Genomic DNA, 18,908 nt, shown 5'->3' with positions numbered 1-18,908 from the left:
ACATTACATCACCCCATGCCACATTACATCACCCCATGCCACATTACATCACCCCATGCCACATTACATCACCCCATGCCACATTACATCACCCCATGTCACATTACATCACCCCATGTCACATTACATCACCCCATGTCACATTACATCACCCCATGCCACATTACATCACCCCATGCCACATTACATCACCCCATGCCACATTACATCACCCCATGCCACATTACATCACCCTATGCACAGCATCACGTTTCCATCCCTGCATCCCAGGCCTGCTGATCGAATTCCCTGCACTTTACTACAGTGTACCATAGGCCACCAATGCAGCCCTTAACCTGCCATTTTTTACGCTCCTATCTAAGATGCCCAGCATTTTCCATTCCTTTGTGGGTCTCTAGATCTTTATCTGTTCTCATTTTTGCTTCTTCCTGGCCAATTAATTACATTTCTCTTTTGGCTTTTATATATCTGAAAAAAAAGTCTTTATTATATCATTATTCTTTGCATATGTTGCTGTTTTAGGTGGTATTTCAGATTGTTTCTATTCTAGTACTTTAAAGATAAATGAGCCACTGTTGTCTAGGGGGAATGGAGGCCAACCAGGGAGCTGTTGTCATGGTAACTGGACTCTGTTATCACTACATGTTGGCTTTGCCTGCTTGTAAGATGTTTTTGTCATCGATTTTAAGTTTGTGGTGGCGTGTGATTTTCGTCATGTTGCCTTTCTTCAGGGCTCTCTCATGCTAGGAGCTGGGTGCTCAGCACTTCCATCAGGCTTGGAAAATGCTGATGCTAAATTTCAATGTCTTTTCGCCTTCCCCCCTTGACATTATCACACAGCTCACTCACGTTCTCTTGCTATATCCAACATTTTCTCTGGGTTTCTTTTTGTCTTTTCTGTTTGCTTGTTTTGGTTTTGTTTTTAATTTTTTATTAGATATTTTATTTATTTACATGTCAGATGTTATTCCCTTTCCCCATTTCTACCCCCAGAAACTCCCTATCCCATTCCCCCTCCTCCTGCTTCTATAAGGGTGTGCTCCCACCATGCTGGTTCTGGGAATCAAACTGAGGTCACTAAACTTGATGGCAGGCACCTCACCAGCCACGACACTTGTATTTCTTAAGTTTTCCTTGCAGGCTTTGCCTCTGATGAATCTCTTGCATCCTTAGCTCTATCTTAGTCGTTTTTGGAGAGACATGGGCTTATCCCAGAGTAGGAGGGACTTTACACAATTTAGAAAGGGTCTGATGCATGTACACACACACACACACACACACACACCGGTTTTCCTGGTACCTGCTTAATAACTCTCTGACCCTCTCTCTCCCCCTCTAACTCCACCGTCAGCTGCTCTTCTTGGTGCTGTTCTTGGGCAAAGGTTAAAAGTTTTAGCAAGGCCTTCAATTTATCATCTGGCCATCCCTGTCCATTGAGGCCAGATGGAAACCCATAGGTCCTCTCAAAAGTAGGCTATTTGGAATAAATTCTGTAAGTATCCAGTAGGGGGAGCTGTGGGTGCCAGGCTTCTTATGACAAATCCTCATCGGGCTTGTAAAGCCGCACTGCCTCAGGCTGACACCCTCTCCTCCCCATAGAGACAGGTCTGTGTGCCCCCTCTCATTCATTATTTTTCCTTTCCTCATTTTCCCCCTTGAGGGTCATTAACCATTACCATGCCAATCCTAAAGAAAGAAAATGTCAGAATATCCACCTGGAGTTGAAGAAACTTGCATTTACTGTCACCTACCTTTCCAGTCCCAGGAACACTCAGCCAAGGGGAATCTCAGAGACAGACATAGGCTGTGCTGAGGGAAGAAAGGCACACAGCCAGCAAAGCCCAAACTGGGATTCAAATGCAGAAGATTCCAACTACCAGGCAGGCCCAGGCTCCTCCTCAATCCCCCTCACTGCTAGTTGCTGAAGAGCCCAGACCAAGATTTTTTTTTATTTCTTCCTCCTTCCCTTCTTTCTTTTCTTCCTTCCATCCTTCCTTGCTTCCTTCCTTTCAGTTTTTCTTTAGGGGAGAGAGGCAATACTAATGCTACCAAAATGAGCTCCACTTGAGAAGTTCTCATACCAACATCTCATTTTCAAAAGTGACTATCAAGGTAGCCATGACTACGATGACTTCTGGTCCCCTCACCTTGTAAATACCTCTGTCGTCTGTGTGTTAATCCTGTGCCTGTCTGGTTGCTTGATGAGGGTCCGTCATGGTAACATACAGACCTCTAGAGTATCTGCAGGTCTTTGAAGACTGGCTTTGCCACTATTGTAGAAAGCCTAGATTTTAATGCCACCGCTCTGAAGACAGAAGCAGCCTTCTAAAGTCCAAGGCCGGGTCTACATAGTGAGTTCCAGGACAGCCAGAGGTGCACAGTGAGACCCTGTCTTGGGGGAAAAAAAACCAAAAAAAAAAAAAAAAAAAAAAAAAAAGTAAATATATCAGCCACTTATATTTTGAATAGGAGGAGCCCGGAGGGAAAAAACACCTGCACAGTGGACAAGTCAGGTCTCAGCCTCCACTGCATCTGCAAATTGCCAGCCATCTCTTAAGGGACCAACATACTGAGAGAACCACCAATGTCATTCAGAGAACAGCTGTCCTCTGTGCTTAGAAGTCACCTTATCTAAGAAATGCTTCTATGGTCTGAATAGTTATGTCCTGCCCTAGGATCCCACCTGGTTTTGTTACTATAACAAAGCACCCGAGGCAGCCTAACTTTATAAAGAAGAGAAGCTTATTTAGCTGGCAGATCTGGAGTTGAGGCATAGTGCTGGCAGGGGACTCTATTGTACCATGGCAGGAGCTCACGTGGGAAAGAAATCACACAGAGAGACAGGTGTGGGAAAGCTGCTGATTAAGGCGGAAGTCTACCACTGACCAGACAACCTTTTGGGGCTCGGCATGTAATGAGGGCTCCCTTCATTAGCAGGGCTTCTCCTTCTCTGATCTTGTTTGGGGAATTCTAAGCCCTGATATACACCTCTACCTGAGGAATGTCATGTGGCCTCAATTAGATTACAGGATCAATTTCCTTTCTCTAGGTAAGAACCTGTTCAGCCAGCACCTGAGATTCCTGAAATTCTTACCCATGCTAATGAGGCATTTCAGTGACCTAAGCCCTCACCCAGTGACCTTTACCCACCCTGGGTGTTCCCACCCTCAGTCCCCCCAAACTCTACAAGCCTTGAATCACCCTAAGTAAAGTTGATCTTCCCGGTGTGGTCATTCACCTATGTACTCACAGGGCTTCCAAACCCCTGTTAGTCATCTCTGCTCCCTCTGCCCTCGCGGGCTATTTTGGTCCACTATCCACAAAAGCAGGGAGACCCACAGAAAGGAAGCCAGGGGCTAATGTCAGCCTTTTATAACAAGTCTTAGAAGAACAACCCAGGATCTTAACCAGACATACCTCGAAGTTCCTTTTGAGGACAGATAGTGAAAACTCACCCAAATGATATTAAGCCCATGTCAACATAGCTCACACGTGCACACACACACACATACACACACACACACATGCATGCATACACACATGCACACAATGTAGACCAAACAACACATAACAGGAGAGGAAATCCATCCTCGGGGTAGTCATACCTTAAACTTCTGCTACTTGCTACCATTTTGAATTCTGTAGGGTTGGGACATTGTCCCAACTGGATTCCTCGATAAATATCCCTCTGACTCAGTATGTATACAATTACTGGTAGAGTGTTTGTTGACTGACTGGAAAATCCTCTAGTGAAGATGGGTCATAACTCTAGTTCAACAGAAGTCCAAAATGCATACTTGTTTGCAACCGGCTCTGGGTGGAATCTGACTTCCTTTGCTCACCTTAATTACGTCGTGGGATATTAAAGAGATGACTCAATGGTTAAGAGCACTGGCTGCTCTTTCGGAGGGCCCACACTGTAGCTCACAACTGTCTTTGGCTCCGGTTCCAGGGGATCTGACAGCCTTACACAGTCAGACATGGAGGCAAAACACCAATGCACATAAAAATAATAAAAATAAAATTATTTTTAAAAATAAGTATATCATGGAATGGGTCAAGTCGCCAACCCACTGCACCTCGTAAGCCCCACCCTTGCCGCTCCCAACTTCAAATCCCAGTCCCCAGAAGTCCCCTTACCTCTATAAGTGCTCTAGCAAAAGCTACTCCTCCTGACCTTAGTTTTTCAAGACAGGGTCTTGATATTAACTCATGATGGTCTTGAACTAACTGGGTAGCCCAGGATGGCCCCCAGCTTGTGATCAGACCACTAGGGCCTTTGATTGATTTTTTTTTTTTTTTTTTTTTGTCTCTGGCAACTAACACACGAAGTGGCTGACTGTATCTTGTAGCATGCATTTGCTCATCTAGATGGATGGATTAATGTGGTCTGTTTGATTGTTCCAGAGTGCCCAGGAGGAGCAAGGGCGCCCTGTGGTGGCAGGGGCGTTTGTGATGAAGGCATGGAAGGAACCGGAAGCTGCTCCTGCCAAGTAAGTTCAGAGAACTGCTCCCCCCTGAAATGCTGTCTCCCCTTTGCCACCTGTTGATTTCCCTTAATGGCAAGCTCACACATGGAGAAGCCCCTAAGAGTAACAGTGTTAAAAGATGAACTCTCAATGTGCAACAAAATCATCTTTCACTCTTATACCCACCTGTAAAACCTGAAGAAAGATCTCCGGAATGACCCTCTTTGAAGACACAAAATGGGCTCACATGTCTAAAGCTATCTTATGAATACGTATAAGGGTATAAAGTTGTCACTTCTTACTGTTGTTAGTAACCATCTCTACCACTAGACTACCTTTGGGGCTGTGCTCCCCACCCTGGGCATGTGGCCATTGAAGAAATTCTTTATCTAACAAAAGGGACTCTTGTCGATTTCAAACTGTAGAAGAAAGAGTTAAACGCAGGTCCTTCTGACAGGAATCAAGTTCAGCTGCCTTCACAACAGAACTGGAAGTGGTTTTGTTTCATCCTTAGGTGAAACTATGGTGGGGCCATAGGCTGTTACTGTCTGTTTATATCCTTGGGTCGACAGAGAGCTCTCCTCTATAGGGCTCTATACCCTTAGCCAAAGAAGATTTTTAAAAACATAGACTACCTTGGTGTTTCTGTGGGACCACTAACAGTGGGAGTGGGGGTGTCCCTGACTCTTTAACCTGCTCTTGGGACCATGGAGGAGCAGTAGATCTGTGGGGGAGGGGAGGTTAGGGAGTGGGGACTGGAAGGAGTGGAAAAAGAAAAACTGGTCAAGATATACTTTTTAAAATTTAATTAAACAAAATAAAAAAAACAAAATTAATGTGTTCAGGGGACCTCAGGAAAGAAAGGCCCAGGGGAAAGACATATTTGAGAAGCAAACACTGGCCAGATGGTCAGTGAGTTGCCCAGAGGCTTTCCGGGTAGCATAGGAGTTACCTGGGATGACCTTGGATCTGACATCACCACCTGTGTTCTGCAGGCAGGCTTTCGTGGAACAGCCTGTGAAACCTGTGCTGATGAGAACGTTTTTGGGCCCAATTGTACAGCAGGTGAGTCTGACTTTGGTTCACTTAAAGCCTTGGGAGGGTTTTAAACACCCAGAGATGGTTACTGTGATTCTTAACGGTGGTTTTCAATTTCCAGCCTCCAGAAATGTACGGATTTGTGTTGTTTTAAGACACTGAGTGTCTTAGCTTTCCATTGCTGTAACAAAGAACATGAAACTGGAGCTTTAGTGAGAGAGAAGGTTGGTGTGAATCAGTTTGAGGGCAGAAAGTGTGTATGCACCACCTTTTCTTTATCCAACCATGTGCTGGTGGACGGCTAGGATGGTTCCACTTCCTCGCCATAGACAGTAGAGCTGCAGTAAACACAGATATGCAAGTGTCTCTGTGGTAGGACATAGAGTCCTTTGGGACTGTGCCTGGGAGTGGTATAGCTGAGCTATATGGTACATCTAGCAGGTATTTTTGGTTTTGGTTTGGGTTTTCAAGAAAATCTATAAACACATAAAGACACTCAGCCCCATAAGTTCTTTGCCGTGTTTCATAATGCATTTCACCTGCAGCAGAGGGAAGAAGGCATCTTCATCCCGATCCACGGGGTTGTTTTGTCGTTGTTCCTGTTTTGTTTCTTATTACTTGTTCACTCTACATCCAATTCACTGCCCTCCTGGTCACCCCTTCCCACAATCCTTTCCCCCATGCCCACTTCCCCTTCTCCTCTGAGTGGTTGGGGACCCCCCTGGTATCTCCCCACCCTGGCACATCAAGTCTCTTCGAGGCTAAGCACATCCTCTCCCACTAAAGCCAGACAAGGCAGCCCAGCTAGAAGAGCATACCCCACAGACAGGCAACAGCTTCTGGGATAGCCTCAACCCCAATTGTCTAGTATCTACATGAAGACCAGTTGCACATCTGCTACAGATGTGCAGGGAGACCTAGGTCCATCCCATGTATGTTCTTTGGTTGGTGGCTCAGTCTCTAATAGCCCCAAGGGTCCAGATTAGTTGACTCTCTTTGACTTCCTATGGAGTTCTTATTCCCTTAGGGCCTCAATCCTACCCCCTATTCTTCCATAAGAGTTCCCAAACTCCATCCACTGTTTGGCTGTGGGTGTCTGCATCTGTTTCAGTCAGCGGCTGGGTGGAACCTATCGTAGGACACCATGCTCCTGTGTGCAAACATAACAGAGTATCATTAATAGTGTGACGGATTGGTGCTTGCCCATGGGATGGGTCTCAAGTTGGCCCGGTTATTGAGTGGCTATTCCCTCAGTCTCTGCTCCATCCCCTGTCCCTGCATTTCTTCTAGACGGGATAAATTTTGAGTCGAAAGTTTTGTGGGTGGGTTGGTGTCCCTACTGCTCTGCTGGGGTTCCTGCCTGGCTACAGGAGGTGGCCTCTTCAGGTTCCATATCCCCAGTGCTGTGAGTCACAACTAATGTCACCCTCATTGATTCTTGGAGGCCCCCTCTATCCCAAGTCCCTGTCACACCCTGGAGCCCCCGCCTCCTCACTCCCATCAACTGTAGATTTCCATTCATTTTCATGACCATCTAGTCATCTATCCCGTCATCCCCACACCTGATGCTGAACCGTCCCCCATTCTCCTCCCATGCCCTCTCCCAACCACTTCTCTCCCTCCCTCTGCCTCCTAAGACTACTTTATTCCCCCTTCTAAGTGAGATTCAAGCATCCTCACTTGAGTCTTCCTTCTTTGGGTCTCTAGGGTGTAGCATGGGTATCCTGTATTTCATGGCTAATATCCACTTATCAGTGAGTACATACCATGCATGTCCTTTTGGGGACTGGGTTTCCTCACTCAGGATGATATTCTCAGGTTCCATCCATGGGGTTGTTGAAGGCAAGAGTTCATTGTACTTTCTCTCTAGTAGCTTGTATAGACTGCCCGGGAAACACAGCTCCTGTTAGCCAGATGAACAAATGTGTGCCTGAATGAATGAATGACCCCAGAAACACTCTCATGACCCAGAAGTACAGTTTCATGAGGTAACAGATAAAAGGGTTAAAGCCAAGGTTTAGACCCTGGCAGAGCTCTTGTTCCAGGGTTGCTAACTGCAACAACTAGATAAATATGTTTGACATGTTCTCTGTGCATTTCTTACCTAAAAAAGCAAATAATATCACCATCTTTAGGGAGCGCCTCACGAGACAGAGTCTGTGACTGTTAAACAGCTGCCATTATTATTCTTGTTATCTGTTTCTCCTGCTCTTAAGTGTTCCTTCGAACTTGGCTCCACAAAGGCTATTCCACGGGAGTACTAGCAGAAGCAGATTGAAACCATGTCTTGGTATTCCATATGTTTTTAAAATGTACACTACTTTAATGGATAGCATCTAAAATATAACCCACTGAGTAGACATGGCATGTTCATATCCCCTTCTACGTGACTCCTTCCCTACCACAATCAACTAGAAATTAAGCTATATAAACTAGGTAAATACTGATGTTGGAAAGGGGGAGCAAGCACCCAGCACCCCAGAAAAGCTGAGTGGTTGCGTGGGAGTGAAAAGCTAAGCTGAAGATAAGCCATGTAACCTCCATAACACTAAACATTGGTGACTAATAAACACAAACATGGCGGAAATCACAACATTTCCAAGAGAAAGAGAATATGCTTCATGTTTGTACCACGGAGAAAGCAAAGGCAAAATGGATGAAGATGGTTTGGACCCCAATTGTTTTTAGTAAGTGAAATTTTATGCAATTATTTATTTAAATAAAATATATTATTTATTCTTATTACATTTTTTTTTAAATTTAGTGTGTGTGCATGCCATAGTGCATGTGTGGAGGTCAGAGGACAAGCTGCTGAGGTCAGTTCTCCCTTTCTGGGGATTGAACTCAGGTCATCAGGCTTGGCCTCAAGCACCTTAACCTGCTGAGCCATGTTGCTGACCCCAAACTCTAAATTGTTAAGTGAATCGAGCCTATAAAGAGACCCAGGGAAAAGTTCTTCAAGTTCTAGATTTCAATAGAACTTCCTGTGATATTTCCCATATGTGTCTAACCTAGTATCCACGGGCCACATGTGGCTCCCGAATGGAGTGAAAACATCTGAGGAACTGAATTTTAAATTTTAGTTCACTCTACTGAATTTAAGTAGAAATAGCCAATGTGGCCAGAGAGTCTCATATTATACAGAACATCTCCACGCATCATGGATAATCCTCACACATCACAGATAAGAGAATGGCCAGTGAATTCAGACGGGCCTGAGTCTTGAACCAACTTCAAATGCTGTTTGACTTAGGGTAGCCTTCCTCATTATGAAACAGGACTGTTATCTACTTCCTGGGAGTGACAACACAGCTGGACTCTTAGTGCATCCGTGGTAGCTCACATTGAGTGGGTGAAGGAATGAGCAAATCATGGCAGCTGGTCATTCCCCATGGGCAAGACCCAAGGACTCATAAACTCTTTGAGCCCACTGGGTGCTGGCCTTGTCTCACGCACTGCAGTGCTGGTCCAGCAGGTGGCACCCCTGCCTGAAAGAGGCACAGCTATCTTGGGTGTCATCTATTTTTAATTTTAATTTTATATATAGTGGAACTGTCTTCAGACACACACCAGAAGAAGGCATGAGATCCCATTACAGATGCTTGTGAGCCATGTGGTTGCTGGGAATTGAACTCAGGACCTCTGGAAGAGCAGTCAGTGCTCTTAACCGCTGAGCCATCTCTGCAGCCTGGTATCATCTATTTTTAATGCTGACATTTCCCTGCTGCCAGGATGCTCCCTTACCAGGCTGTTTATTGATTGGAGATGATTCAGAGCTACTTTAGCCAATCAGCCAGTGGCTTTTATCTTTGCTGCCAGGGCCAGAGCTACTCAGTGTCATAAAGCCCACTTTCTCTATGTAACCCCCTTAATCAGCCTTCATTCACATATTGTTGGCGACACCTTACTGTGCCTGGCAGGGTATAAAAACCTTTCCCACCCACAATCTCAAATCCTCAGTATGCCTCCTCGAGCTAATATCAGGAGCTAACACGAGCCTGTGTGACTATTATAGGGACAGAGGATTTAATCGAGTTGTCTGACCCTTGGTGAGCATGCACCATGCATTAGACACTAAACAGGTGATGAGCTTCTCTGAGTGACTGATGAGGTCCTTGTCCCCAAGGAGCCTGAAATATGAATAATGATTGCGATGTGCTGTGCATGGCCTTGATAGGATTCTATAAGGACACAGGAGAGAGAGAAGCTCTGGGGCCACGCACCATCTCTGTGGCTGAAATGCCCAAGGTTTTAGCTACTTTAAAAGTCACACTACCCAAGTTTCACATTTCTCTAGAGGTTTTCACATTGCATCAAGGGCTTTAGGTGACCAGCGGGGACTCCCTTGACCCCCTTGCTTCTCCTTCCCAAGGACACATTCTTGGCAGTGGCTGGCAGTCCTGCAGTGCAGGCTTCAGAGGCTGCCTGTGCCTGCTAGTGCAGAATGATGGGGCACAGCAAGAGGCTGCTGCCAGAACTGCTGGGGATCACAGCACACAGACAGCCAGGAGAGCAATCTTAACAAGTACAGCTCTGGCTAGCATGTGGGACCACTCAGTCTTCCCATTTGACCCCACCACCGTGTCACCACCATCTTCCATTGGCTATGAGGAATTACAAAACACTAGTCATCACCTTGTCCCAAAGGTCTGGCTTCTCTGCTACTCTGTGACCCTCTTAAAATGAGATATTACTAGTCACCTGTGTCTGCATGCCTCATGCCTGCTGCTGGGTGAATTATTAGGTGAATATTGTTTAATTGAATTGACTGGCATCTATTCTATTAGATTCTTCAGTTCTTTGAGCAAGCAATTACTAGTTAGCTCCCATTTTTCCCACTGGTAAACTAACCTAGATATAAGTTGTTACCCAGGACTGCTCTCGGTCCAGTCGTGGTTCTCCATTCTCCTACATCTCTGTCTCTCCCTCGCTCCTCCTCTTCCTCTCCTTACTCCTCCCACCTTAGCTTCTCCCGACTTGCAGGTGTGTGAGGGGGGGGGTATCCCGCTACAGTCTTCCAGCACCGAGAAATGAATTTGGACCATGTCTGGCTCCTCTTCAGGATGGTTTGTTATAGTGGCAACCGAAACCTCATACATTGTGCTTTGTGGGAGTCTTGGCTTCAGTACGCTACTAGCTGGCTGGATAGTGAACTGTGTGACAGTGAGCCTCCAGCTGGGTGTGGAAGCGGTGACCATTTATATGAAAGGCCCTTCATCTGTCATCCATGACCTGTCACTGGGCTGAGAAGCCATCTATTTTGAGCAGAAACTAGGGCATAGTCTTTCTGAGCCCTGTTGTGTTATTTCTAATCCTTGCACTGCCTTCAACATACAAGACGATTTGCTTACAGGGATATCAGCCACCAACAGGGACAGAGTTGAGAGGGGGAAGAGCTCTTCTCTTCATACAAAGACACTAAGTCAGTTCTGCTGTCAGGCTACCCAAAGGTGTTGCAAACCGCTCAGCAGAAAAGAGAACCCTAGTGCCCATGATAATGCCAAGCAAGCTCTAGATCCATTTCCTTACTTAACGCTCAATTAGCCTAGGAACCCTTACACGCTGAAAATCCCAACTCAGAGAGGTTCCCTGGGAGTTTCCTCCACCAGGGAGAGAGAGAGAGAGAGAGAGAGAGAGAGATTCCAGGACCTTTGGACCATCCCTATCAGATGGTGACCAACCCTCATTTTCTGCCGACAGTGTGCAATTGTGTCCACGGTGTGTGCAACAGCGGGATCAATGGTGACGGGACTTGTGAGTGCTTGTCTGCATACAGGGGGCCCAAGTGTGACAAGCGTAAGTGACTGTGTTTCTTCACTGCTATACCAGACCAAAGAGATGTCGGGATGTGTTTTTCTTTTCTGTTTGTTACTGGGGCTCCACGGGGGGGGGGGGGGGGGGCCGTGATGGACTGTCAACCGTTTTGTAAGAGAGAGCCAAAAGCTAGGCAAAGATTGTAAGAAGATCTAAAGAGAAGAGAAAGTGGGGAGGAGTGAAGCAGTGGGTGGTACACAAGAGCTGTGCTGTTAGGAGACTGAGCAGGAGGCAGCCCGAAGCAGGGTGTGATGGGAAGTATTCAGGATGGGAGCCTTAAAGGAGACAAAGTATCAGTTATAAAAACTCATTAACAAATATGAACAGCAGAAACAGAGTCTCCAAAGCTATGAGACTTACTCAAGGGCACAGAAATGACAAATAGAAGTGGGGGCCAAAGCATTAGGATCCCTGGGAAATTACAGTCTACGACGCTAGAAGATGAAGAGCAGGCGTGAGTGAAATGAGAGGAGCTGACCATAAAGATGAGGATGGTGCACTCTGACTGCACAGCTGGGGCAGACCATCCACTGAGCCCTGTGGACAGCCGCAACTGCAAAAGCAACAGAGACACTCCACTGCAGCCCAAAGCTGCTCCTGCCTGCTACACTGTACTGCTAGCGCCCTCTATTGGCAAACCTTAATTCTTTCTAGAAAAGAGAAACTCCCTGTTTGCTGGCCTATCCCAGTCCTCACTCAGCCAATGCAAAGCAGTTCCCACAGGGTGAATTAGAAGCTGAGATGATTTTAAAAATAATCAAAATGGTCATATTTAGCCCATGTCACTAAGCTCACTTAACCGATCCTCGGAATTATAGTCTCCGATGGAATAAAAAAAAAAAATAGAAAGGTTTGGATTCCACATAGAACAGACTCATTGTACTGGAAGCCCAAGGTGTGTATGTACTGTGGCAAGTACATAGACCAGACAGTCTCTGTCTTCTCTGCAGAGGACACAGCCCTGAAAACCACCAGCTCACACTAACCCCAAGTGGGTGGGCTGTCCTCCCTGTGGTCTCAGCTAGCTTCCATCTACCCCAAGTCACCTATATCACCCAGTAGACCTATAAACAGACCTTCTCAGTAAGACAGGGATCAGGTCCAAAAAGCTTCCCATGGAAGGACTGTCAAATTTGCTTTCAAGTGAAACATAATTTTTGTCAAACAAAGAGAGGGACCACCCCCCAAAAATGCAATTCTCATGGCAGGTGCACTTTTATTAATGTCAGGGCTATTTTTTTAAAAATAGACTTAGGAGTAGCTAATGCCCAGAATCAGACATGACACACAGCAATAACCACAAAGCAAGAACCCACGAGTAACTGCACTAACACACACAAAGCCAGGCGGAAGTCAGGTTTTGGCAGCTCTGGAGGGTGCTTTTGTTTGGTTTTGATTTCTCACCCACTCTACTCCTCCACTTGCAAATGGATCATAACTATCACAGATAGGGATGACAGTAAAGGTGTGGATTCCTACCTGCTAAAGGGGAGGCACCTACCACACTGTAATACAGGCTTGCGTGGCGGTGCTGTGGCCCCACTTCTAGGAATTTACTCTGAAAAAGTAGAGGGCTGAGAAGGGTTAGCTAAGAACTAATAGACCAATAAATCCATGGCATGGCATTTATAAGAAAAACCAAGCTAGAAATAACTTGAATGTTGAACTTGGATAAATAAATTTTGGTAGATCCTAAACTAGTTAATGCCAACTTCTATATGAAATAAACATAAACCTCAATGGTTTAACGTTATGGTTCTCCAGTCATAAAGCGGGGTACTACATCAAAACCATGAGCCACTTTTGGATTATTTAAACTGTTGGGAGAAACATGGAGACTGGAAAGATACATCTGTCCAACGCCATAAAACCTGCTAGCCTGGGTCAGTTCATAATCTCATATGAGATCAGGCTACATTTTTTCCATGACACAGTATCTTTGCATAGCTGTCTTTTTAGTGGATGTTGTGGTTAAAAGTAAGTTCCAGGGCTGCAGAGAGGATTCAGCATCTCAGAGTACTTGCTGTGTCAACACAAAGACCTGATCAAATACCCTGAACCCGGGGTGTGGCTTGTGCACATAGAACCCCAGCACTGTAGGACCCAAAGACAGGAGGATAGCAGGGGCTTACTGTCCACAAGCCTAGCTCTGGGTTCAGTGAGAGACCTAAGGCTTCATAGCAAGTTTAAATCCAGCCTGAGTTGATGCCACAAGATCCTTTCTCAAAATCAAAACAAAACCCAATCACAATTAGTTTTTACTTTATATGTGCTATATTTTAATAATTGTTTCCATAAGCCTTAAAACTTTTTAATAAAAGACTTTCATAACCGGTCATCCTACTAACGGGAGTACTTCAATAAACTTCTTGTGCAGCCATCCCCGAGTGTGCAACCTTGCTCTGCCCAGAAAACTCGAGATGCTCACCTTCCAGCAAAGATGAAACAAAACTCCAATGCAAATGCCTTCCCAGTTACGAAGGGGATGGCCAGAACTGCAAGCGTGAGTAGAGCCCCACCCTGCTTTTGTGTTTCTGTGTGATATGCAAAATTCCGGGGTCGAAGGTTTAATCTTGGAAGCATGGCAGATCCCCTTCTGTTATCAAACGCATGTAGAGATTACATCAGCACAGTATGCAGAACCACAATTTCTGGCGTTCGTTTGTGAATCAGTTCAAAGGAACAAGGTGGTCGGACGGAAGTGTTTCTATCTGAACACTACACACCTAACTGCCTTTGTGTCTGTGATGCATGTGAGCCACAGTTCTCAGGCGATGCATATCTCTCTCTCTCTCTCTCTCTCTCTCTCTCTCTCTCTCTCTCTCTCTCTCTGAGAACACTAACCACTTCTCTCGCCTCATTGTCTCTCAAGCCATCAACCCATGTTTAAAAAACGCCTGCCACCCTCATGCCAGTTGTTCCTACCTGGGACCGAATCAGCACAGTTGTGTATGCCAGAAAGGCTACCAAGGAGACGGTCAAGTGTGCCTGCCAGTGGATCCCTGCCAAACCAACTATGGAGACTGCCCTACCAAGTCTACGGTGTGCAGATACGACGGGCCTGGACAGGTGAGCTAAGAATGCATAGAGCTGCTGTGTCCAGAAATAGAGAAAGGTGGCTTTCGGGTCTTCCTGATCCTGACGCACATGCTCAGTTTGGTCTTCTTCTCTAGGCAGTCCTCACTAGGCTTAGGGCTTGATCACAGGGCTTCCCTATCCTATGTGCCCTCTAAACTCACACTCTCCTCCCCCCCAAGTCAAAACTTAACCACTTGGTGTTCCCTCCTAACCCTACCCTATGTGGTGACTGACAAAAATATGGACAGAATTCAAAATTAGACTAGATTAGTTTGACCAAACTCATATAAATGCCTTTGGTTCTCCACTGTCATTTTAGATTAAGGGGAACCTAGAAGCCCAAAAGGATGGGAACTGAGCAAAAGTCCAGCAGCCACAAGCTGTAGGGACTAAGGGTGTCCTGGGTGAGACACTGAATTCTGTTACAACCTTGGCTGAAAAAAAAAAGTTGTCCTGGCCTGGAGGATTTTATTGAGGAGACAAGTTGAAAGAGCCCTGTCGCTGGGCGGTGGTGGAGCACGCCTTTAATCCCAGCACTTGGGAGGCAGAGGCAGGCGGATTTCTGAGTTCGAGGCCAGCCTGGTCTACAGTTAGTTCCAGGACAGCCAGGGAGAAACCTTGTCTCGAAAAACCAAAAAAGAAAGAAAGAAAGAAAGAAAGAAAGAAAGAAAGAAAGAAAGAAAGAAAGAAAGAGAGAAAGAGCGAGCCCCGTCCCCTGTCGGACTTTTGTCTATCAAGTATTTAATGGATGCTGTGGCCATGGCTACACATCATGTCCATATAAGGAATTGCTGCTCAGGATGAAGAAGCTCAATGAGTACCCTAAGCCCTCAGGGTTCCCCTGGTTGGAATGTTCTCAAATTCGGCAGAGCATCTGCTATATCACCCCCTGAGGAGTAAATGTGTCATTCAACATTCTTCATATCAATTTCTCAGCCAGGTTTATTATAAGAATTCAAGGGATTAAAAACTCTCTCAATATGTAGGCCTCTTTGGGAAGATCCATGTTAGGCCATGAGCATCCGAAGTTGGAAATAAGACTTAAAGCACTCTTTGTATCTTTAAAAATGGCCCCCAGGGCAGACTTTGAAGGCATGGGAAGCCTCTGCCTTTCACAGAGAAGCAGGGCACATCGTCTCCAAGCAGGACTTTTAATCTTGGTGTTGTGCCTGTTTTGTATTGCATCATTCTTTGCTGGCTTATGTGCATCACAGGATTCCTGGCCTCTAGCATCTCCATTCTCCTCTTCCAACAATGCAAAGTTTCTCCAGACATTGTCCAGGGCTCCTCTTCTGCTGAAAACCATATTCTAGAGGAATAGTGCCTGCCATCTGGATGCCAGCTATTGACCTATAAGTCATCTAAAGGAAATTATGTGTGGGGTTAAGATTCAGGAAACAATAAAACCAAACATCTACATTTTACATATGAGCTTTCTAATAGTGAAGATAAAAAAAAACCATGGTTTCAATTTCTAGAAACTTTGACACGTATACGCCCACATTTGGTCTTGCCAATGTTAGCTTTTGTGGAGAATATACATATGGATTAAAGAGTGTCAGCTGGTGAGACTAATTCGGGTTCAATGTGGTTTTCTCTCTCCATCTCTAAAAGTCTCACTGCGAGTGTAAACAACATTACCGCAATTTTGTGCCAGGAGTGGGGTGCAGTATGACCGACGTCTGTGAATCAAAGAACCCATGTCATAAGAATGCAAACTGCAGCACAGTCTCACCAGGCCAAACACAGTAAGTCTTCTCTCCATCTCATTAGATGTTTCCCAGATGATGAAAGTGGGAACCAATCAACATGGTATAAGGTCCTTGAAGGAGAGAAAGCATTTCCCAATCAGCCCTGTATCTGCTTCATTCCATGTAGTAGCAGCAAGGAGCATAGTAATTGTTCCATAGATCTGTTTAGTTAATAAGTGAGTCAATAGGTATTTCCTTCCTGATGACTATGAGAATACTCTGAGCATTGGCTTAGCCTGATACTAGAGCTTAAATGTACAGAACCAAAAAATAATTCATGGGACAGTTGATACAGAATAAGACTTGGAAAAGTGAATAAGCATGAGATGTATTTCCTAGACACCAGGTTTCAGAAGAAGGCTTACTGCTGGGGACAACATACCATGACAGGGACTGCCCACAGCAGGCTGGGATGAAGACATTTCAGAAGCCTGCAGCAGCTCCTTGTAAAAAGGAAGGCATCTGGAACCCTGAGAACCAGGAGACACATCCCTCCAGGGGATCCATCTTCTGAAATAAGGGACTGCCTGCAGTAGGCCAGGATGGAGACATCTCAGTAGCCTGTGGCATCTCTTTGTTAAAAAACACTTGTTCCCGTTTCTCCTAACCTTAGCCTTGGACAACGGCTGTATAGATCTCATTTGTGTGTGACTGCTTTTCAGTTGGCCTTGGTGTGCATAATTATTCTATCTGACTTTCTTACTTCTTTCTCCTTCTGCTCTGGTGAATTCTGTGAAAACTAGATGTTTCTTGATGTAATGATTCTTAAACAATTAAAAATTGAGGCATGGGGCACAGCAAAGCACAGTCCGAAAGGCCCAGGTGCATGCTGTGTGCTCTCATCTTGGAAACAATGCAATAACTGCACAATGGTAGTTCCAGAATAATGCTTGACTTGCAAAGAAAGTTTAAAGACATTATTAGAAAATTAAATAGAGCCAACACTGGGACCCCAAGAAAGGAAAAATCTATTGAAGTTATGAAATAAGTTTTGCACAACATTTAAGAGTGGTTCCTGGATAAGCAAGTATAGAATACATACAATTATATACTAGTAAAACTAAGTCAAAACATTGGGACTCTTAGGAAAGAGTCATTGTGTGCCATGTGCAGAAGCAGAAAGCTAGCAGAACTGCTGAGTTAAGGGTTAACTTGGTTCTATCTGGTCACCGCCTTGCCCGTGCCATTTATCATTAGAGCTTCACAGGAAAATGCATGTAGCTGACTTTGGAGCTCTAACTTTAACTTTTGACTTATTGTACTTCAGAACTCAGCATCTCCCCCTTTCTGTTTGAGAAGTTATATGCTGCAGGCAGTCCCTGTCATGGTATGCTATCCCCAGCAGCTTACTATAAGGGAAAACATTTCTGTGTAAATTCCCAAGGCAGGGGTAACTCTCACTGTGGGAAGGGAATTGTGAGTGGAGTTTAAAGACCTGAGGTTACACTGGACATAGTGACCCACACCTTTAATTCTACCACTTGGTAGTCAGAGGCAGGCATATCTCTGTGAGTTTAAGTGAGACCCTTGTCTATATAGAATGTTCCAAGGTAGCCAGGGTGACTTAATGAGACCCAGCTCAAAGAAAAGAGTGAGAAAGGGAGAGAGAGAGAGAGAGAGAGAGAGAGAGAGAGAGAGAGAGAGAGAGAGAGAGAGAATGTGGTTGGTTGTTTGGTTGGTTGTGGTTGGTTGTTGGTTGTAGTTGGCTGGGGTTGCTTGTGGTTAGTTGATTGATTGTGGTCCGTTGGTTGGTTAGTTGGTAGGTTGGTCAGTTAGTTGGTTTTGGTTGGTTGTGGTTGGTGGTTAGTTGGTTGGTTAAATCATGGTTCTGATGCTTACTCAGAATAGGCCCTTGGAAAGGGGGAACTACCTGTCTGTGCACACAGTAAACATGATGTCTGCTCCATAAAGCTGTGGTGACAATGACATGAAAAAATGTTTCTGTGCAAACTCTGAGCAGGGGTGTTGTGTTTTCATCAGGGATACAGCAGAAGCTAAAAATTGCATCCTTCCACTCTCAGGCCTCCTCTGTACCACTTAGTTCTCACGGCCATCAGCCTTTGTGAAGGACCCTTGTCTCCTTTGTGAGCATGCCTCTTGCCTTCCCTTCCGCTCAGAACATCCTCCCACTGCATGCTACACCCACTTCGTCTGAGCTGGACACACACAGATCTTTGGTGCTCATTTAGTGTATCCCCTCCCCCAGGCAGCCCCCATATCCTCCACTCCAATCGTTCCCTGGAGCTCCTGATACACTTCTCTAGTACTTATGGACCAGCTCTGGGATGAGCACTTGGCACACCTAGGGGCTGTGTGATTTTCAGTGAGATATGTAAATGAATATGTAAAATGGGGCTGGAGAGATAGATAGGCAATTAGGAACACAAGCCACTCTTGCAGAGGACCTAAGTTCGGTTCCCAGCACACTTGTCTGGCAGCTTGCAACTACCTGTGACTCCAGCTCCAGGATATCTGACACCTCTGACCTCTTCAGACACTTCCCTCAAGTGTACACACCCACAGACACACAGAGAGACACTTACACACACACACACACCACACAAAATTTAGACACGTAAAGGCAATTTAATAAGGCTAATTATAGATTTCATCTCATACAGTAGTTTTGTTAAATTAGATACTACAGTGCCTAATGCCTAGCCTAGGAGCTATCAATAAATACTAGTTATTACTATCGCTACTGATTTCTATGTCCGACTTGAATACAATTGCATCATATTCATTTGCCTTTTCCGTT

General features: G+C 45.3%; 1 protein-coding gene and 1 long non-coding RNA gene across 5 annotated transcripts in view; one reads left to right on the top strand and one right to left on the bottom strand.

The window, feature by feature from the left end:
* Positions 1-18,908, top strand: part of Stab2 (stabilin 2) — a 170,818-nt gene that overhangs the window by 19,226 nt on the left and 132,684 nt on the right. For 2 of the 3 annotated variants that reach the window (XM_076919878.1, XM_076919877.1), the window contains exons 4-9: positions 4,408-4,493; positions 5,465-5,534; positions 11,208-11,303; positions 13,699-13,824; positions 14,194-14,390; positions 16,014-16,147. In XM_076919878.1, the coding sequence (XP_076775993.1) occupies positions 4,408-4,493; positions 5,465-5,534; positions 11,208-11,303; positions 13,699-13,824; positions 14,194-14,390; positions 16,014-16,147 (709 nt within the window). Of the gene's footprint in view, positions 1-4,406; positions 4,494-5,464; positions 5,535-11,207; positions 11,304-13,698; positions 13,825-14,193; positions 14,391-16,013; positions 16,148-18,908 lie in introns of all 3 variants that reach the window. The other variant, XM_076919879.1, reaches the window with a different exon arrangement.
* LOC143436038 (uncharacterized) lies at positions 65-7,413 on the bottom strand. 2 transcript variants are annotated; one of them, XR_013106281.1, is made up of 3 exons: positions 7,274-7,413; positions 3,843-6,657; positions 65-2,392 (listed from the first exon to the last, which is right to left on the bottom strand). It is a non-coding gene; the product is annotated as an uncharacterized LOC143436038 (long non-coding RNA). The 2 variants fall into 2 exon arrangements; XR_013106282.1 differs by having other exon boundaries at positions 65-2,388.

The sequence above is a fragment of the Arvicanthis niloticus genome, chromosome 22 (assembly GCF_011762505.2).
Source record: "Arvicanthis niloticus isolate mArvNil1 chromosome 22, mArvNil1.pat.X, whole genome shotgun sequence".
NCBI lineage: Eukaryota > Metazoa > Chordata > Mammalia > Rodentia > Muridae > Arvicanthis > Arvicanthis niloticus.
The sequence above is the reverse complement of the archived record's forward strand: the minus strand, read 5'-3'. Positions and strand labels throughout refer to the sequence as shown.